The sequence below is a fragment of the Nematolebias whitei genome, chromosome 5, assembly GCF_014905685.2.
Source record: "Nematolebias whitei isolate Nwh7 chromosome 5, NemWhi1, whole genome shotgun sequence".
Lineage (NCBI taxonomy): Eukaryota > Metazoa > Chordata > Actinopteri > Cyprinodontiformes > Rivulidae > Nematolebias > Nematolebias whitei.
In genome coordinates this window covers 47,033,874-47,054,465 of record NC_056502.1, presented here as the reverse complement: position 1 = coordinate 47,054,465, position 20,592 = coordinate 47,033,874, and the positions used below count along the sequence as shown (strand labels likewise).

General features: G+C 40.1%; 1 protein-coding gene across 1 annotated transcript in view; it reads right to left on the bottom strand.

Annotated features, from left to right (window-relative positions):
- Nucleotides 1–7,885, bottom strand: part of cnih4 (cornichon family AMPA receptor auxiliary protein 4) — a 30,097-nt gene extending 22,212 nt beyond the window's left edge. Inside the window, exons 1-3 of the mRNA XM_037677197.1 lie at nucleotides 7,662–7,885; nucleotides 7,071–7,139; nucleotides 5,268–5,380 (exon numbers count right to left, since the gene is read on the bottom strand). Of these exons, the coding sequence (XP_037533125.1) occupies nucleotides 5,268–5,380; nucleotides 7,071–7,139; nucleotides 7,662–7,730 (251 nt within the window). The 5' untranslated portion in view covers nucleotides 7,731–7,885. The remainder of the gene's footprint in view (nucleotides 1–5,267; nucleotides 5,381–7,070; nucleotides 7,140–7,661) is intronic.
- Nucleotides 7,886–20,592: the final 12,707 nt, after the last annotated feature.

Sequence of the window (20,592 nt, the reverse complement as noted above, 5' to 3'; positions counted from 1 at the left end):
ACACACATGTATTTATATACATATATATGTATTTATATATATTCATATGTATTTATATACATATATATGTATTTATATATATTCATATATATTTATATACAGATATATGTATTTATATATATACATATATATTTATATTTATAGATATAAATATATATATGTATATAAATTACATATATATGTATTTATATATATACATATATATTTATCTATATATAATTATAGATATAAATATATATATATATTTATCTATATATATTTATAGATATAAATATATATATGTATATAAATTAAAACTCTGATGAACCAGATTCTACAAACACAAACACTTGGAATGTCCAAGATGGCCGCGCTCAGAGCAGTTGCAGCTTCACAGGCTCCCGGTACCATCCCAGTTTTTAGAAGTTTTGATATTGACTCTGTGCCTGACTCCGCGCGATTTATGCGTGTGAACTATAGCCGAACCGAACTGATGAGAATAGGAGCGGATTTGCCACGAAATATAGCAGAAATCAGCAACAAACTCAAAGCTACGCTCGGCAGAATGCAGATCTTAAAGTCATCTACCTGGAAGCTGCAGCAGAGGCGTTCCAGCGGGCAGAAGAGGAAGCGCTGCTCCCGGCTTAAGAGGAGAGGATGCCGGGCGGGGGTTATGGTGAGGCTACGAGCTAACGCTAAAGCCGGTAAACTCCCCATGCCGTCTCTCTTTCTGTCGAATGTCCGCTCGTTGGACAACAAGGTGGATTTACTTCGTCTGAGAGCGGGCGCCTCAGAAGAGATGAAGAAGTGTGCAGTGCTTTGCCTCACAGAAACGTGGATTACAAGTGAAACGCCGGACTCAGTCTTCCTGCTGGATGACAGACTTTTATTTCGAGCGGACCGCTGCAGCGAGCTAACGGGGAAATCACGGGGGGGCGGAGTGTGCATTTACGTGAGTAAAAGTTGGTCCACGAACTGTACTGTTGTAAATAGCTCATGCTCGAAGGCTTTGGAGCAAATAACAGTGAAATGTCGGCCACATTATCTACCCCGAGAGTTCACAGTGACTTTTATCACAGTTGTTTACATTCCTCCGGACGCTAATGCTAATGAATCACTACAGGAGCTACATGATATCATCAGCTCGCTGCAGAACAAACACCCCGAGGCTCTTTACGTTGTAGCCGGAGACTTTAACCACGTGAATCTAAAGGACTGTCTCCCGAGCTTTAATCAGCATGTGACGATTCCAACACGTGGAGACCGCACGCTGGACCGTGTTTACACGAACGTAAAAGATGCATACAAAGCCGAACCCCGCCCCCACCTAGGACTGTCAGACCACATCTCAATCTTCCTGGCTCCTGCTTACATGCCCCCGCTGAGACGCTCCAGACAGGTTCAAAAGAAAGTTAAATGTTGGATCCAGGACAGTGGCCCCATACTGAGAGATTGTTTTGATCGAACAGACTGGCAGGTTTTCAGAGAAGCTGCTGAAAATGGAGGTTCGCTTGATCTTGACCAATACACATCCTCAGTACTGGGTTACATTAGTACATGTACTGACACAGTCTCCACTATCAGAAATGTTAAAAGCTACCCAAACAGAAAACCTTGGCTGAATGCAGAGGTGCGTACCCTGCTGGAAGCCAGGAACACTGCCTTCAGGTCTGGAAACTCAGAGGAGCTGAGTAGGACAAGAAAAGAGCTGGTTGCTGGTATTAAGAGGGCCAAGGCCACATATGCAAAGAGGATCGAGGGTCAATTCATCTCACAAGACCCTCGGAGCATGTGGAGGGGCATTAAGTGCATAACGGATTATAAAGGAAGGAGTGAACAATGTCCCAAAGACCCATCTCTGCCTGATGCCCTCAACAAGTTCTATGCACGCTTTGAAGACCCGAACAGACCACCCAGCACCAGACTCACCTCACCACCGGATGAAGAGCATCTCAGCGTGACCTCAGCAGAAGTAAGGAGTACCTTCAGGAGGATTAATCCGCACAAAGCAACTGGCCCAGACAACATCCCCGGAAAAGTGTTGAAGGAATGTGCTGATCAGCTCTGTGAGGTGCTGGCAGACATCTTTAACACCTCACTTACCCTGGAGACAGTTCCCACCTGCCTGAAGACTGCCACCATCATCCCAGTCCCAAAAAGCTCTACAGTGACTGGTCTGAATGACTATCGGCCAGTGGCCCTCACCCCGATAGTCGCTAAATGCTTCGAAAAACTGGTCATGACTCACATCAAAACAACCATCAACATCAACGAGGACCCTGATCAGTACGCATACCGTGAGAACCGATCAACAGAGGATGCAATCTCCTCTGTGGTCCACACTGCACTCAACCACCTGGAGCAGAAAAACTCTTACGTCCGTATGCTCTTTGTGGACTTCACATCCGCCTTCAACACCATGATCCCCCAAACCCTGATGGACAAACTATCCACACTAGGACTAAGCCCCTCCATCTGCAACTGGGTACTAGACTTTTTAACAAACAGACCACAGTTAGTGAGGATCCACAACCTCTCCTCCTCCACCATAACCCTCAGCACTGGCTCTCCTCAGGGATGTGTGTTGAGCCCCCTCCTGTTTACTCTGCTCACATATGATTGTGCAGCTACCCATCCAGGCTGTCACATTGTAAAGTTTGCAGATGATACAGCGGTGGTGGGATGCATCACAAACAATGATGAGTCCAGCTACAGGCAGGAGGTGGAACACCTGGAGAGCTGGTGCAGAGAGAATAACCTTCACATCAATGTGAAGAAGACAAAGGAGATGATTGTGGACTTCAGAAGGAACAAAAACACCTACACCCCCCTGAACATAAGAGGATCTGCGGTGGAAGTGGTCTCCAGCTACAAGTACTTGGGTGTACACATGAATGACAACCTCAGCTGGAGCAACAACACCACCAGCCTGATCAAGAAAGCTCATCAGAGACTCTACTTCCTCAGACGGCTGAGGCGAGCTGGTCTGGGAAGCTCAGTCCTCACCTCCTTCTACAGGTGTGCAGTGGAGAGCATCCTGTGCTCCAGCATCAATGTGTGGCATGGAGGCTGCACAGCTGCAGAAAGAAAAGCTTTGCAGAGAGTGGTGAAGGCTGCACAGAAATCTGTTGGAATCAGTCTCCCCACCATCACAGACATCTACACCTCCAGATGCAGGAAGAGGGCCACCTGCATCATGAAGGACCCCACCCACCCAGCACACACACTTTTTGCCCCACTCCCCTCAGGAAGGAGGTTAAGGAGCATTAAGTGTAGAACCACTAGACTGAGGAACAGCTTCTACCCTGAGGCTGTTAGACTCATGAATCTCTAACTAGAATAATCACTGTGAAAAACCATATCATGTTGCTGCTGATCTGTTTCATGTTGCTGCTGATCTGTTTCAATGTTGATGTGTCCATGCGTGCACATCTGCTCACAGACTCATGTTCATGTTTGTGGTGATGTTCAATGTTTTATGTTATGAGTGCTTAGTGTATATTTAGTTGATGTTTTTCTTAGTTCATATCTTAGATGTTACTGTTTTTCTTATACATTTTATTGTTGGATGTAACTGGGACCCTATGTACATAATTTCGCTCCACCACATGTACCACATGAGGTGCGAATGACAATAAAGAAACCCTGACTCTGACTCTTGACATAAGATTTAAATTTTTATAGGTTTTCATCATCATTTGATGTATTTGCACTCATTGTGTCTACTTTTAATGTTCATTTTAAATGTGTGGTTTCCTTTCTTGTTCACATATATACATTTTATTTTTAGCTTTGCTTTAAAGTTCTTGTTTTGTGATTTGTACATTTGTGAGTTAAAATAAAGTTGAACTGAAGGTCGTCTCTTCTTTAAACATGTTTGAGGGGAATACTCCTGAGATCCAATAGTTTTGTGTCTTTTTATGATTTTCAGCTGAGTTAACAGTCATTAAAGTGAAAACAGGATTTCACGATGAAGCTGGCACAGTCTTTTTTTTTTTTTTTTATCTTCAACGCTCTGCTGGTCTTACAGATCCTCTCCTCCGGAGGCTGGGAGACTCATCCTCCCAGCTCCAGCTCAGCTGGTCACTCACAGAGGCCGTTCCAAGACCCCAGCCGCGCGTAATCATGAAGGTCCGACCCGCGCAGACAGGCGGGCAGAGACGTGTCTGCGACGAACGGTGGAAGCGATTTAAAAAAACATTTTACGTGTAAAAAAATAATTTTTAAATCGCTTCAGCAATTTTTTAAAACATTTTTTGTATAAAAACAAAATATTTTATTTAAAAATCGCTTCCACCGTCCGTCCCAGACTGTCCAGTCCGCCTGACTGCCGGGTGGGATCGGGATTCAGCCTTCATGATTACGCGCGGCCGGGGTCTGGCAACGGCCATCTGTGAGTCCCCATCTCCATCTTTGCAGTGACCAGCGGAGCTCTGAGCACACAAGGCTGGTATCCGGAACCCGAGCCTCCGAGTCAGCACATCGATGGATCTTCCGCGGTGACCAGCTGAACTTGGACTGGGGAGATGACGTCCTGCCCGGTCTGGCGCTCGGAGGCTCCGGAGGGAGGATCGGGGTACACCAGCAGAGCTCCATCCAGCTTGCTCTGAATTATGTTGTCGGCCACCAAGCACAAAAAATGCCAGCACATCAACATTAGACCAAGATGTTGTCAGTATTGTTTTAAAATCTTTAAAATAAGTCCAGCCGCTGCTCCAGTCCGAGAAATTGCAAATGGCGGATTATTGTTTTGAAACGTTTCTGAAGGATCCAGTGACTCCGCCCCCGACTCCGCCCCCGACCAATCAGTGACCGACAGTGTTCTGACGTCACGTTTTTGTACCTCTTCGTACCGGTTAGAACCACAGAGCCAAGGGTACTGAAAATAGTAACAGGTGCTAAGTACCGGTACTAATGGAAAAGCCTCAGAACCGGGCCAAGTAGGGTCAAGTCGGCCCGTACCGGTACTAACACAAAAAAGCTTGCATATTTCTTTTTGTTTCACCTTTTCAAAAGATTTTTTCTCCCTTGTCCTAACTTATAAAATAACCAATCAAATTGTCAAAATGTACTTAAGTTCTTTAATGTCACAATGAAACATAAAAACTTTTTTAGATGTAGTAATTAGTCAGTTTAATCAGTTGAGTTACTTTTGTTTCAAGATTTAAACTAATTTTGAATTTTTGGACAATTTTTAAGAGATGATGGGTAGAAGAAGCGTTAAGGATTTCTCCTCTGCTGTCTGTGACCCTTGAGTTGCATAAAAATCCTGAGAAGGTGTGTTTTACCTGTAAATGTTCCAGGCGGCTACAGGCAGGTTGAGTAAGAATATAAACCAGTGCATGGACACCAACATCATCATGGTAGACAGACACTGACCAACCATCTCTGGGATCACCCACTGGACACAAGAAACATCAGAAAACACAGAATAAACTTCCCTGTAGGCTCAGAATCAGAATGCCTTTATTGTCATTATACGCAAGTACAATGAAATTAAGAGCCACTCATTTTTTCAGTGCAAAAACAGGCTTAAGAAAAACACACACTAAAAATATAAAAAATGTAACGCAATATAGATATAATAGTACTAAGGAAGTAGAAAATACAAGTATTTCACAATTATATTGCACAATATGGCTTATTAGTGAGGTAGTTAATGTGACAGAGTATGAAATGTCAGTAGTATTGCACAATAGAAGTCCAGGGGTTTGGGAGGTTAGATTATTAAAACAGTGCATGTGTGAGTTCAGTGTGGTGATGGCTTTCGGGAAAAAACTGTTCTTGAATCTGTTTGTTCTTGATCTGATGCAGCTGTAGCGTTTCCCTGAAGGTAACAAGTCAAACAGCTCAAAACCCGGGTGTGATCAGTCCTTGATTATGCTTTCTGTTCTGTTGAGGCAGCGTGATGTAAATGTCCATCAGGGAGGGGAGAGGGCAGCCAATTATCTTTTGTGCTGTCTTGACTACTCTCTGAAGCCTCTCCCTGTCAGCCAGGGTGCAGCTGCCGTACCATACTGAGATACAGTAGCTCACTGCTACAATGACAATAGGAATACTGATATTAAAGCCTAGCATTCTTAGATGGAATGTATGTTGCCCACCTAACTTCATGTCAAGAGTTTTAAAGTAAGATTATCTGGTGTTGAAAGTTTAAATTGTACTTGATGGGATCATACCTTGAAAATAAAATTACTCATGATCTCATGAGGTATCCCAATCAGAGTACATGCTGTGAATGACTTTCAGTTGTGACTATGTCAAATCTCAGCTAATAATAGGAATATTTTACTAAATCACTAGTTTTTGAGCTGGCTAATGCCAGTTAGCTGTGACGAACATGAACTGCGGCTTAGTAGTTGGCACTGTTGCCTCACAGCAAGAAGGTCCCGAGTTCAAACCCCAGGTTGGACCCAGGGTCTTTCTGTGGAGTTTGCATGTTCTTGTGTTTGTGTGGGTTTCCTCTTCGTACTCCAGTTTCATCCGATGTTTCCAAAAGCTTGCACGTTTGGTTGCCAGGCCCAGGCTATTTGCATAACAAATAAATAAATGTGTACCGGTATGTGTGCATGCAGTGACTGCCTTTAATCTTATCCATCCTTGTCAGTCCTAAGGAGAACCTCAACATCATCATTTCTGCCACATCTTTCAGCTGCTTCCTCTTCAGGGGTCTCCACAGCGAACTAACTCGTACGAAGACTTGGTAATTATTTTTACATCAGATGCCCTTCCTGGTACTACCACAGCCCTCTGTGTGGAGCAGAGCTGCCATTTTGGGTGCCCGAGGGAGGAGAGGGTGAAGGTTAAGGGTCTTGCTCAAGGGCTCAGCATGGGGAAAATGAGAGTGGAGGCAGGTGTGGGTGCATCACTTTCCCCACCCACATTTTGATGTTGTCGGTATGAGTCGTCAAACCGGCAACCTTCTAATCAAAGGCTCACCTTCTCTAACCTCGGAGCCACCACTCCCACCATTTTCATTTCTGCCACTTCCAGTTCTTAATAGCATTATGACAGTAAATAAAAACATGCAGTTGTCAGTCTATGTATTTAAACATGAAGTATAGTTTATGATGAAAATCCACAGAACTTACTTTGTTCAGTTTGGAGCAGCATGCTCGAGCATTGATGTAGTCACATTCCAGGTCTGACAAGGTGATAATCTGAGCTGGGGGTCAAGGGTCACACGTGTCTCTGATGACATGCTTTCATCTGATGGACTTAGGTTAAACACGTTAACTATCTGTGAACACCTACTGATCTGAGTTAGCAATAGGTGGTGGGTGGACAAATCTTTCCACACTTAAGTTGTAACCTATGATTAGACTGAACCATCTAAGCAGATTATTGAAGTATTTGATTCAGAAAATGTAAGTATCAGTTAAGGAAGTACAACTTCACCCTTCAGAATCATACTTTAGGAAGAAGGCGGCTACACTGAAGAGTAAAATCAAGTAAAACATGCTTAACTAAAGTTCACCTGTCTGCAAGCAATCTACAACAACTCCAGGATTAAAATTTTACTTTTCTTTAGCGATGAATTTGATTTGTGTTGGCTGCCGAACTAAAGCGGGTGGGCGGCTAACAGCTGAGCTAGCTGAGGAGTGAAAGGGAAAATTAAAAAAAAGAAAACGTCACTAAATTAAACCAGAAACGTTCACAAAATACTCATCCAAAAGGGATACAAAGTAAACCGAAAGGAAAATCAGCGCACAGCAGTCCACAAGCGAAAGAATAAATACTGCTGCTTCCATTTTATCCTCCGCCTTTTTTTTCTTCTTCTTCTTCGGGTACTTCCTTTCTTCTTCTTCTTCTTCTTCTTCTTCTTCTTCTTCTTCTTAGTTTTTCTTTGGCGGTTGGCATTCAAGCTTTTGAAGCATTACCGCCATCTACTGTTTTAGTTTTTCAACTGGAATGTCGCTCCAAAAAAAATAAAAAAATAAAAAAATAATAATAATAATAATAATAAAAATAAAAATAAATAAATAAATAACTTATATCCATAAGAATAAAAAACGCTCATATTCTCTCAAACAACTGAGTCCTTTTCAGGTATTTCAACAAGATGTTGGTACTTGCAGAACTTGAATTTGCTTGGAGCAGCACTACAGGGTCAAATCTGACGTTTATTGCATTGAGTCTTTGAATCATTTGTCTTCTTTCATGATGGTAGTTTTGGCAGATCATTAGCACGTGTTGTATGGTCTCATCTTCCCCACAATGGTCACATTTTCCCGTGTTATGTTTCCCTATGATGAATAATGTCCTGTTCAATCCTGTGTGTCCAAATCTGAGTCTTGAGATGACGGTTTCTTCCCTTCTGTTTCTTTCAGCTCTTCTCATTTCTCCAACTTTTCGTTGAATTATGTAGAACCATCGACCTTTTCTTTCTTCTTCCCATTGCTTTTGCCATTTTTCCCTCATTCTCTGTTTTGTGATGCTTTTTATTTCTGCCCGACTGAATTTTACCTCTATTTCCACTGAGTTGTGTTTGGTGGCCTCCTTTGCAGCTTTATCTGCCATTTCATTTCCTCTTATCCCTGTGTGAGCTGGAATCCATAAAAATGTAACCGTTAACCCCATCATACTAATTTTGAATAATGTTTGCTGTATTTCTGTCAATACAGACAGGTCTGCTTTCTGAACAACTGTTTTTTATACTAATTACTGATGAACTGGAATCTGAGCATATGACTGATCTGAGTGGTTGATTATCTTCTATCCATTGAACTGCCAGTAATATTGCGACCATTTCTCCGGTGTATACTGATAATTTGTTGTTTAATCTCTTCCCTACTTTAACTCCAAACTCTGGTACAATAAATGCTGCCCTTATTTGCCCTGCTGTATTTTTTGAAGCGTCTGTATATATTTTTACATATCCATAATATTTATTGATGTGTTCGATACCTGTATTTGAAATCAATCCATTTCTATTTTGTTCTAATATTTTTAAATCAACTGTTGTGTCTGTGAATAACCATGGATGTATGTTTGGAAGTGGAACTGTTGGGCTGACGTTAAGATCATCTATTTGACTTTCTGCTGACTTTTGATTTCAGAGTCAGAGTCAGAGTCAGAGTTTCTTTATTCGCACCTCATGTGGTACATGTGGTGGAGCGAAATTATGTACACAGGGTCCCAGTTACATCCAACAATAAAATGTCTAAGAAAAACAGTAATAACATCTAAGATATGAACTAAGAAAAACATCAACTAAATATACACTAAGCACTCATAACATAAAACATTGAACATCAGCACAAACATGAACATGAGTCTGTGAGCAGTCCATCCAAAGTTTTTTGTGTGTTTCTTTTCTTTCTCCCAGCAAGGTTTTAATATTTCTTGTGTTGGATGGTTTTGTTCGTGTCCTTTCAGATTTGCCCAGTAATTTAATGCTAATTGTTCTCTTCTGATGTTCAGTGGTGGTTCTCCCATTTCTACTAATATTGATCCTGTATGAGTTGTTTTGAATGCCCCGGTAATAATCCTTAATGCCTGATATTGAATACTGTTTAACTTTTCTAAATTTGTTTCTGAAGCTGAACTATAAACGATACTCCCATAGTCTATTATTGATCTGATTAATCCTGTGTAGATGGTCCTTTGTGCTTTCCTGTCTGCTCCCCAGTCTTTCCCTGTCAAACACCTCATGATGTTTAGAATCTTTTTACATTTGTCAGTAACTTTTTGGATGTGCACTGTCCATGTTAGTCTCTCATCAAACCAGATGCCCAGAAATTTAAACTGTTTTTCTCTTTCAATTACTTTCCCGTACAACTTGAGTTCATTATTATTAGGTGTTTTTTTTCTTGTGAAAATTATTGATTTTGTCTTTTCTACTGAAAATTTTAATCCCCATCTATTTGACCATTTTTCAACTGTTGTTATTGCTTCCTGTACCTTTTTTATAATAAACTGTAGATTTTTGCCTCTCTTCCACAAAGCCCCATCATCTGCAAATAAAGACCTTCCCATTCCTATTTCTACACCATCAAACATGTCGTTGATCATTATAGAGAATAACAGAGGGCTAACTATGCTTCCCTGTGGTGTCCCATTTTCTATGTAGTATTTGTCAGAATAATCTTGTCCTATTCTCACCTGTATTTGTCTGTCTGATAGAAAAATTTTAATCCATTTAAACATTCGTCCTGTGATTCCCATTTTTTTCATTTTTATAAGTAGTCCCTCTCTCCACATCATGTCATACGTTTTCTCTACGTCAAAAAATACAGCTACCACACTTTCTTTATTAATCTGGGCTTTCCTGATCTCATGCTCCAGACACAAGACTGGATCCATCGTGTTTCTTCCTTTTCTAAAACCACTTTGATAGTTGGACATATAACCTTTTTTTTCTACATAATATGCTATTCTTTCATTTATCATTTTCTCCATAATTTTGCAGATGTTAGATGTTAAAGCTATCGGTCTGTAGTTCTCTTGTTTGGTGTGATCTTTTCCTGGTTTTCGTATTGGGATGATTACTGCTTCTTTCCAAGACTGTGGTATTTTTCCTTCTTGCCAGACCCTATTGAATAATTCTAAAATAATATCTTTTGATGCTTCACTGAGGTGTTTAATCATTATGTAACAAATATGATCATTTCCTGGTGCTGATAGTTTACATTTTTGAAGTGCTCGGTTTAATTCGGTTTTGGTAAATGGTATATTTAATAAATCATTTTCTCCTTCCTCTTCTTCTAATAATTTTCTATATTCTGTTATGGTTCTCTCTCTTCCTCTTTTCCCTTCTTCACTAATATTGTTTGAACTATGAATTTTAATAAAAGCTTTTGCCATCATTTCTGCTTTATCCTTATTTTCAACTGCCGTTACTTCTCCATCACTCAAAACTGGGTACCCATACTCTTGTCTCACTCCGTTCATTCTTTTAATCATTGACCAAACTTTACCTATTTCTCCTGATGCATGCTCAATAATCCAGGTAGAAAAATCTAAAAAAGTTAAATCTGGTCCTCTGCACAGAGCAGACAGTGTCCCCACTAGCTCAGGAGCCAGGCAGAAGGAGAAATCCCACACAAGACAGGCTCTAGAGCAATGTGGATATCCTAACTGGGCCTTCCTAAAAGCAGAGAAGAAACCCAAACAGGACTCCAGTCAGCCAACAGGTGAAAAGGAGGAACCCAGACCCAGACCAGTGGTCATTCCATATGTTGAGGGAGTATCAGAGAAACTGAGACGTTTATTTTCTAAACATAACGTCCCAGTGGCTTTTAAACCTCAAAATACATTACGGCAAAGACTGGTTCATCCCAAAGATCCAGTCCCCCGGCACAAACAGAGTAATGTTGTGTATGCTGTTCAGTGTCAGGAGGGCTGTGATCAGTCTTACATCGGGGAAACAAAACAGCCACTGGCCAAAAGGATGGCCCAGCACAGAAGATCAACATCATCAGGCCAGGACTCTGCGGTCTACACTCATCTCCAGGCCAGCGGTCACTCTTTCAGGGATGAAGATGTGCACATCCTGGATAGAGAGGAACGATGGTTTGAGAGAGGAGTAAAGGAGGCCATCTTTGTGAAAAGAAACCGTCCATCATTAAACAGGGGTGGAGGCCTACGTGTTCAATTGTCCCCCTCTTACAATGCTGTGATTGCTAGTATCACTCAGCCCTCTGTGAATAGTACACAGCCATCAGTGTGCTAATGATCCATTGTTAGGCTGATGGTCCTTCTTGAGCATGTGATCAGTTGGTTTTGGTTGTCAGCAGCAAAACTGGTTGATCCACTCTGAGAAGGTGCTATTTAAGAGACTGAGCTGAAAACAGCACCTCAGACTGAAGAAGTCTCTCGGACGAGAGACGAAACGTTTCTACATTTTTTGTTGTTTTGGTTTGTTTTGGGTTTTTTTTGAATGTCCAGAGGACCAGATTTAACTTTTTTAGATTTACCTATTTTTGTTTCTCTTCCCACTGAACTACAGAATCTCCTCCAATATTCTCGTTTTGCATTTTTTATGGTTCTTCTTACAATACTTTGTTGTTTTTTATATTCGATAAGATTCTGAGTATTATGATTCTTTTTTAATTTTTTAAACCCCTTATTTCTCATCTTAATTGCTTTTTCACACTCCTTTGTCCACCATGGAACAATCTTTTTGTTATTCTTCCCTCCTTTCTTCTTTATAGATTTGTTTGCTGCTTCTACAATAGATGAACAAATGGACATATTTAATTGATTAATTTCTACGTCTAAATCTATTTTCCCCATCTCTCTGTCACTCGTTCCCAAAAATGTTGCCCAATTAGCATTAGTGAAATTCCATGTATGTGCTCCCCGTGTGTCATATTGTCGTGTTTCTAAATCCAGTTTTGTTATTATGGGATAGTGATCACTGCCTATTGTAGTGTCTTTAAGAACTTGCCATGAACTGATTCCTGCCAGTGAGTCTGAAACTAATGTGAGATCTATTGCTGATTCTGTTCCTGATGTGATATTTATTCTTGTGCTGCTTCCATCATTTAAACAAACTAGATTTTTATTATCCATAATCTCCTCAATTATTAAACCATTGTGATCATTATGAGTATCCCATAACGTACTGTGCCCATTAAAATCACCACACCAAATTACTTTCCCATCTAAATGTGAAATAATATTATCCAGAGTTTCTATTGTCAATCTTTTACCTGGGTTGTAATAATTTATGATTTTGATATTTCCATTTTTTGTCCATGTCTCAATTATTATAAACTCTAACTTTGATCCTTTTGTTAATAATCTGTGTTGAATTCCTTCTTTAATGAAAATAATACAACCCCCTCCCTTACCCTCCTCTCTATCTCGCCTTATATTGGTATATCCTTTGATTACAAAATCTAGGTTAGAATTGAGCCATGTTTCCTGGATGCATATTATATCTGGTTTGTTTGTGCTGTTTTTAATGAACCCTTTAAATTCCTGTCCGTTTGCTATTAAACTTCTGGCGTTCCACTGTAAGATGATCATACGGCCCTCTCTCCTGGTGTTCCCATTTTCCCATCTCCCCCAAGTGTCTTGTTAATGTGTTCCCATGTTATGTCTTTCATCCCCAAAAACCTTTCTGCTCCTTTCACTATGATCTTGATTTTTTCAGTTTTGTGTTTGACTTGGTCTGTACAGTTGATAACATAAGCGATAAACAACATGATCTTTTCTACTGTAACTTCAGACTCTGGTTTTGTTTGTTCTATCTGTGTTTGACTTGGTGTTACTACTTGTTGGGTTCTTACATTTTATATTCTAACTTTCTGTACTTGCACCTTTTTTACTGCCTCTGCATAACTGATGTTGTTGATTGTTTTTACCTGTTGAATTTCCACTGCCTTCTTTCTAACCTCACATCCCCCATATGTCACCCTGTGTTGTCCTCCACAATTACAGCACTTGTCTTGATTTTCTTCACAGTCTTCATATTTGTGGTTTCCTCCACATCTTGGGCATCTTTGCTGTCCTCTACACACTGCAGCTATGTGTCCATATCTTTGGCACTTGTAACATCTGACAGGTGGGGGAATGAACGACCTGACTGGAAAACTCAGAAATCCTATTTTTATTCTTTCTGGGAGTCTCTCCGTTTTAAACTCCAACATTATCGACATGCTTGGAACTCGTTCTCCGTTAACGTTTCTTGTTAGTCTTGTCACTTTGTTAATTTCATATTCAGAAATATTCTTTTTGAGTTTTTCCAAGTCTTCATCCATTGGGATCCCAGTGATCACTCCCCTCGTTATTTTATTTTCTCCTATTATTTTATTTTCTCTTACCTCCTTTTTACAGAGTTTATCAATATGCATTACTTTATTTTTCTGCTCTTCTGTTTTCACTATTATCAACAGATTCCCATCTCTAAGGATTTTAGCAAAATGTATTTCCCCCACTTTCTTTTTTAGATCTCTTGACACCTCTATGGGGCCCAATTGTATATTTCCATCTTCTTTGAATTTTATAATTATCTTGAACTCTTGATCTCTTACCAATTTTTTGCTCACAACATTAGTTCCTTCATCTGAACTTATTTCATCCAAGGTTCGTTTTGTGTTTGCAGTCCAACCTTTCGGCTTGTTTTTTCCTCTTCCTTGTCCTCTTCCAGTCACCTGAGTCCAATCATTCATTTCCATATCATCATCATCTTCTACCTGAGTCGCCATTCCAGTCCAATCTGCAACCAACTTGTTGTCCACCGTCAACTTGAAAAAGTTTTCTTCTGGGTCTACCTTGACGCGAGCAGAGCTCCTGCCACTCCTCACAACTCCCAGGTACTTCCTTTCTTCTTCTTAAAGCTGTTTTACAGAGGTTGACAAACAACGAAAGGTGTGCATTACCACTACCTACTGATATGGAGTGTGGATCAAAATGACCATGTTAAGGTTATGTCAAGGTTATGGTTTAAAAAGAAAGAAAGAAACTGTCCAGATGACCTGACTGAGAATTATTGGATTTGATACCTGGATGATTGAGCATGAACTTTGTTTCTTTATTTGCCAGTTACATCCAACAAAAGTATAAATTCTAAAGAAAAACAGTAATAAGATCTAAGATATGAACTAAGAAATACGCTAAACTAAGAATACATTAAGCACTAATAGTACAGAAAAAAGGTTTGGTCCAGATGAAATGATTTAACCTTTTTTTTTTTTGTCACTAATAGTATAAAAACAATACACCGAACAACAGCAGCACGGACATGAGTCTGTGTGAGCAGATGAGTACAAATGAACACAGCAGCATGAGATCAGCAGCACATATCAACAATCAAGTGGAATTACATTGAATTTTTTCACAGTGATAATCCTGGTTAAGGATTTATGTGTCCAACAGCCTCAGGGTAGAAGCTGTTGCTCAGTCTAGTGCAGGGCTATTCAACTGACGGCCCGGGGGCCAAATCAGGCCCACAGGTGAAATCAGTTCGGCCCACCAATGGGTTAATTTTTAAATAAAACTAGATTTTAAACCACAAAACAAACATTTAATCACAATTACTGTGGGATGTTGGGAGTGGTGGTGCAGAGGTTAGAGAAGGTGGGTCTGTGATCACGGGGTCAAACCTCGGTACCGACAACATCAAAAATGTGAGTGGGGTAGGTGAAGCACCCAATAAATGTCATTATATTGCAAAACAGGATTTGATTAAGTCATATGAGGATGGAGGAGGCAACGCCATAGATTTTGATGCTATGACTGGGATGTTAAAAATGAAGTGGCTGAAACTCTGTTTACAAAATCAATACTATTTGGTTTGTTATTGCCAGTGGTGGAGAAAGTACTCAAGCACTGTACTTAAGTAAAAGTACAAATAAACAGACAAAAATATACTCTAGTAAAAGTAGAAGTACCATATTAACATTTTTACTTAAGTAAAAGTAAATAAGTACTTTCTTTAAAAATACTTAAAGTATTAAAGGTAAAAGTACTTCCTGAATGTATTACCTAATGTAATGGTCTACATGTCTTTAAGTCTGCGTACCATATGTATATTTTCTGTACATTAATAGTGTTTAGTCATTTTAATGAACAATGCTGCAGATAATACATGTTTTTATTGTGTTTACTCTGTGACACAGTTCACACTTGGACTTGTGATTCTGTGTGTCAGAATTTCAGGGATGACCTGCAGAGTTAAATGCCATTAATCAAAATAAGAAAGAGGAACGATTATACCTTTGAAAGTTTTTATTTAACACAAAGTAAAACCAATGTGTCATTTTAACTGCAGTAAACACATTTAAGTAAAAGTTGTCTGCCTGAACAAAAGGAGCATTAGACACAACTGACAAAGGAACAGGCTCTGATCATTTCAACTCCAGTTTGTCATCAACTCCAGTTAAAATATGTCTATTCAACCTTGTAATGGGTCAATATTGAACAATATTTTAACTTCCTGACACCATTTTTAAAACTTGGACCTGAGTGTCGAGACATTTGGAGACATCTCTTGTCTCCTAACATCATGAACTGACACATTTTAATATTGCAGCAATAATTTCTTGTTCAAGTTCAGAAGAAGTTGGTTTTCAAATATTTTTGAGTCCAGTCTGGCTCTTTTGGGAGAGAGAAGCTGTCCTGTTGTACTGAGCAGTGTTTCAATAAGGTCATGGGTGGAGCATACCTTCTGACTGACTCTCTTGTGGTGGAATCTATTCTGGGTGTGTTAGTGGTGCTGCAGGTGCACCCAGCTCAGTGACATAAATACTAGAATATACAGGTCCTTCTCAAAAAATTAGCATATTGTGATAAAGGTCATTATTTTCTATAATGTAATGATAAAAATGAAACTTTCATATATTTCAGATTCATTGCACACCAACTGAAATATTTCAGGTCTTTAATTGTTTTAATACTGATGATTATGGCATACCGCTCATGAAAACCCAAAATGCCTGTCCCAAAAAATTAGCATATCATGAAAAGATTCTCTAAACAAGCTATTAACCTAACCATCTGAATCAACGACGTAACTCTAAACACCTGCAAAAGATTCCTGAGGCTTTTAAAAACTCCCAGCCTTGTTCATTACTCAAAACCACAATCATGGGTAAGACTGCCGACCTGACTGCTGTCCAGAAGGCCATCATTGACACCCTCAAGCAAGAAGGTAAGACACAGAAAGAAATTGCTGAATGAATAGGCTGTTCCCAGAGTGCTGTATCAAGGCACCTCAGTGGGAAGTCTGTGGGAAGGGAAAAGTGTGGCAGAAAACGCTGCACAACGAGAAGAGGTGACCGGACCCTGAGGAGGATTGTGGAGAAGGGCCGATTCCAGACCTTGGGGGACCTGCGGAAGCAGTGGACTGAGTCTGGAGTAGAAACATCCAGAGCCACCGTGCACAGGCGTGTGCAGGAAATGGGCTACAGGTGCCGCATTCCCCAGGTCAAGCCACTTTTGAACAAGAGACTGCGTCAGAAGCATCTCACCTGGGACTGCTGCTGAGTGGTCCAAAGTTATGTTCTATGATTACAGTAAATTTTGAATTTCCTTTGGAAATCAAGGTCCCAGAGTCTGGAGGAAGAGAGGAGACACAGAATTCACATTGCTTGAGGTCTAGTGTCAAGTTTCCACAGTCACTGGGTTGTCATGTCATCTGCTGGTGTTGGTCCACTGTGTTTTATCAAGCACAGGGTCAATGCAGCTAGCTATCAGGAGATTTTGGAGCACTTCATGCTTCCATCTGCTGAAAAGCTTTATGGCGATGAAGATTTCATTTTTCAGCACGACCTGTCACCTGCTCACAGTGCCAAAACCACTGGTAAATGGTTTACTGACCATGGTATTACTGTGCTCAATTGGCCTGCCAACTCTCCTGACCTGAACCCCACAGAGAACCTGTGGGATATTGTGAAGAGAAAGTTGAGAGACACAAGACCCAACACTCTGGATGAGCTTAAGGCCGCTATCGAAGCGTCCTGGACCTCCATAACACCTCAGCAGTGCCACAGGCTGATTGCCTCCATGCCACGCTGCATTGAAGCAGTCATTCATGCAAAAGGATTCCCGACCAAGTATTGAGTGCATAACTGAACATGATTATTTGAAGGTTGGTGTTTTTTGTATTAAAAACACTTGTCTTTCATTGGTGGGATGAAATATGCTAATTTTTTGGGACAGGCATTTTGGGTTTTCATGAGCTGTATGCCATAATCATCAGTATTAAAACAATTAAAGGCCTGAAATATTTCAGTTGGTGTGCAATGAATCAGAAATATATGAAAGTTTCATTTTTATCATTACATTATGGAAAATAATGACCTTCATCACAATATGCTAATTTTTTGAGAAGGACCTGTATGTCATTGGCCCAGCTCTTCTTGAAGGTGGGTCCAACGTTACCTGCCCACTTTACAGTGATTCAATGGACCAGCTCCCCTCTCACCATCGGTTACTTTCAAAATAACAAACAAATAAAAGCCGCAACATGAATGTAACTTGTAATGCAACGCGTTATAGAAATGTAGTGTAGTAGAAAGTACAGATACTTGATGTAAAATGTAGTGGAGTAAAAGTATAAAGCACCCACATTTAACTCTACTTAAGTAAAGTACAGATACATGAAAAATGTACTTAAGTACAGTAACGAAGTATTTGTACTTAGTTACATCCCACCACTGGTTATTTCTAATTTGGTCTTCAAAAACTTAGGTGGACTTGATTTCCTTTTAAAATGTGATTTTGATCTTAGAAGATAACCAGTAAAACTATCAGATTTCCATCCACAGGCTCTTTTGTATTGGAAGCTCATCTTCAAACACAACTTTACTCCGCACAACACACCAATTTGGAACAACAGATATATATTGATTAATAGAAAATCCATTTTTATTGAGTGGTTTCGTAAAGGTGCGTGGGCTGTTGCTCACTTTATGGACTCCAATGGAAATATGTTGCAACGTTCTGAGTTTTGTGATAAATTTCAAATATGTTGTACCCAGGCAAAATATAAACAAATCAAAGCCTTTCCGCATCAGCTTCAATCCATGGTTAGACAGGATTTAATATATTCCAAGGTTTCCCCTCTTTTATGGACACTTTATATTGAAGATGTAGATTTTTGGGATATCAAATGTAAAAAGTTTATGAGAAGCTGGTTATCCCAGTACTGTGCTTCTGGAGCACTTAAAGGCAATATATCCTCAGAGATTTCAATAAGGAACAAATTAAGAAGATTAGATCCAAATATTTCTCTTTTCCTCTCTTATCCAAAATCAAAGAAATGCAATTCAAAATTATAAACAAAAATTATCCAACCAATGACTTTCTGAAACACAGGTTTAAAAAGGATGTAGATAAATGTGTTTTCTGTGAGAAAGTAACTGAGGATTTGGATCATCTGTTTTTCACATGTGACATTATACAATCCTTTTGGCAAGATCTTCACCAGTTTATCTGGGTTCATGGGATACATTTAACAGATTTAACCATCCAAGATATTAAAATTGGTGTTTTATACGGTATAAATAACGTTCTCCTGTTAGCCAAACAATACATACACAAATGTTGCTTCATTAAAACCATCCCTAACTTTATACAGTAGAAGAATGAGTTATATTTGTTTTATAAGTCTTTGTGTTTGGTGAAGTCAAAAAATGCTTCCAAGTTGACGTCATTTTTGAAAACGTTTTGTTGTAATGAGGGATGCCCAAATAAAACAGACTGAGAGGAAAACAGAACCAGACTCAAATCTAACTGAAAAATGATTATTTACAGTGAAGAAAATAGAACCATTTACAAGCAGGGTCTGGGGCTGTGGAGACAGAGGAGGAAGATTACTTCACGGTAGGTAAAATTAATCCAACAGGTGATCGACCAAAATCTTGAGATGCTTACAGTGGAAGGAGTTGAGATGGCTGGGTGAGCAAGGCTGAGGGTTCTTTTTCCAAGAGCGACAGGGCCAGGCAAACTGCAGAGGCAAGTGGTGGAAGGCGAGTGAGGGCGGCTGAAAACCAAGAGTTACATGTGAGTTTATCCTCCAAGGTATCCTGATGCATGCTCAATAATCCAGGTAGCACGGTGGCGCAACTGGTAGAGCTGCTGCCTCTCAACGAGCAGGTCCTTGGTTCAAATCCCGGTCCGGGGGCCTTTCTGGGTGGAGTTTGCATGTTCTCTCCAAGCATGCGTGGGTTTTCTCCGGGTACTCCGGTTTCCTCCCACAGACCAAAAACATGCATGTTAGGCTGATTGGTAACTCTAAATTGTCCCTAGGTGTGAGTGAGAGAGTGAATGGTTGTTTGTCTCGTTTGTCTCTATGTGGCCCTGTGATGGACTTGCGACCTGTCCAGGGTGTACCCCGCCCCTCGCACAGTGATTGCTGGACATGGGCACCAGCAACCCCCGTGACCCAAAATGGAATAAACGGGTAAAGAAAATGGATGGATGGATGGATGGATGGTATCCTGATGCATGCTCAATAATCCAGGTAGAAAAATCCAAAAAAGTTCAATCTGGTCCTCTGGACATTCAAAAAAACAAAACAAAGCAAAAAAATTTAGATATGTTTCGTCTCTCATCCGAAAGAGTCTCATCAATCTGAGGTGCTGTATTCAGCTCAGTCTCTTAAATAGCACCTTCTGTGTGGATCAACCAGTTTGCTGCTGACAACCAAAACCAGCTGCTCACATGGTCAAGAAGGACCATCAGCCTAATAATGGATCATTAGCACTCTGATGGCTGTTTACTATTCACAGTGGGTTGAGTGATACTAGCAATAACAGCATTGTAAGAGGGGGACAGTTGAACCCGGAGGTCTCCACCCCTGTTTAATGATGGATGGTTTCTTTTCACAAAGATGGCCTCCTTTACTCCTCTCTCAAACCATCGTTCCTCTCTGTCCAGGATGTGAACATTTTCATCCCTGAAAGAGTGACCGCTGGCCTGGAGATGAGTGTAGACTGAAGAGTCCTAGCCTGATGATGTTGATCTTCTGTGCTGGGCCAGCCAAAAGGACTTTTATGTTGTAAATACAATATGCCTCTTTAGGTTTTTTGTTTTGTTTTTTGTTTTATTATTAATTTTGGATTTTTGTTTGTACGGTTTAATTTATTTTATTTTGTATTCTTCTTATTTGGTTAGATTTGTTTGCTAGTTGTAACTTTGTAAAGACGTAGTGTGAACACA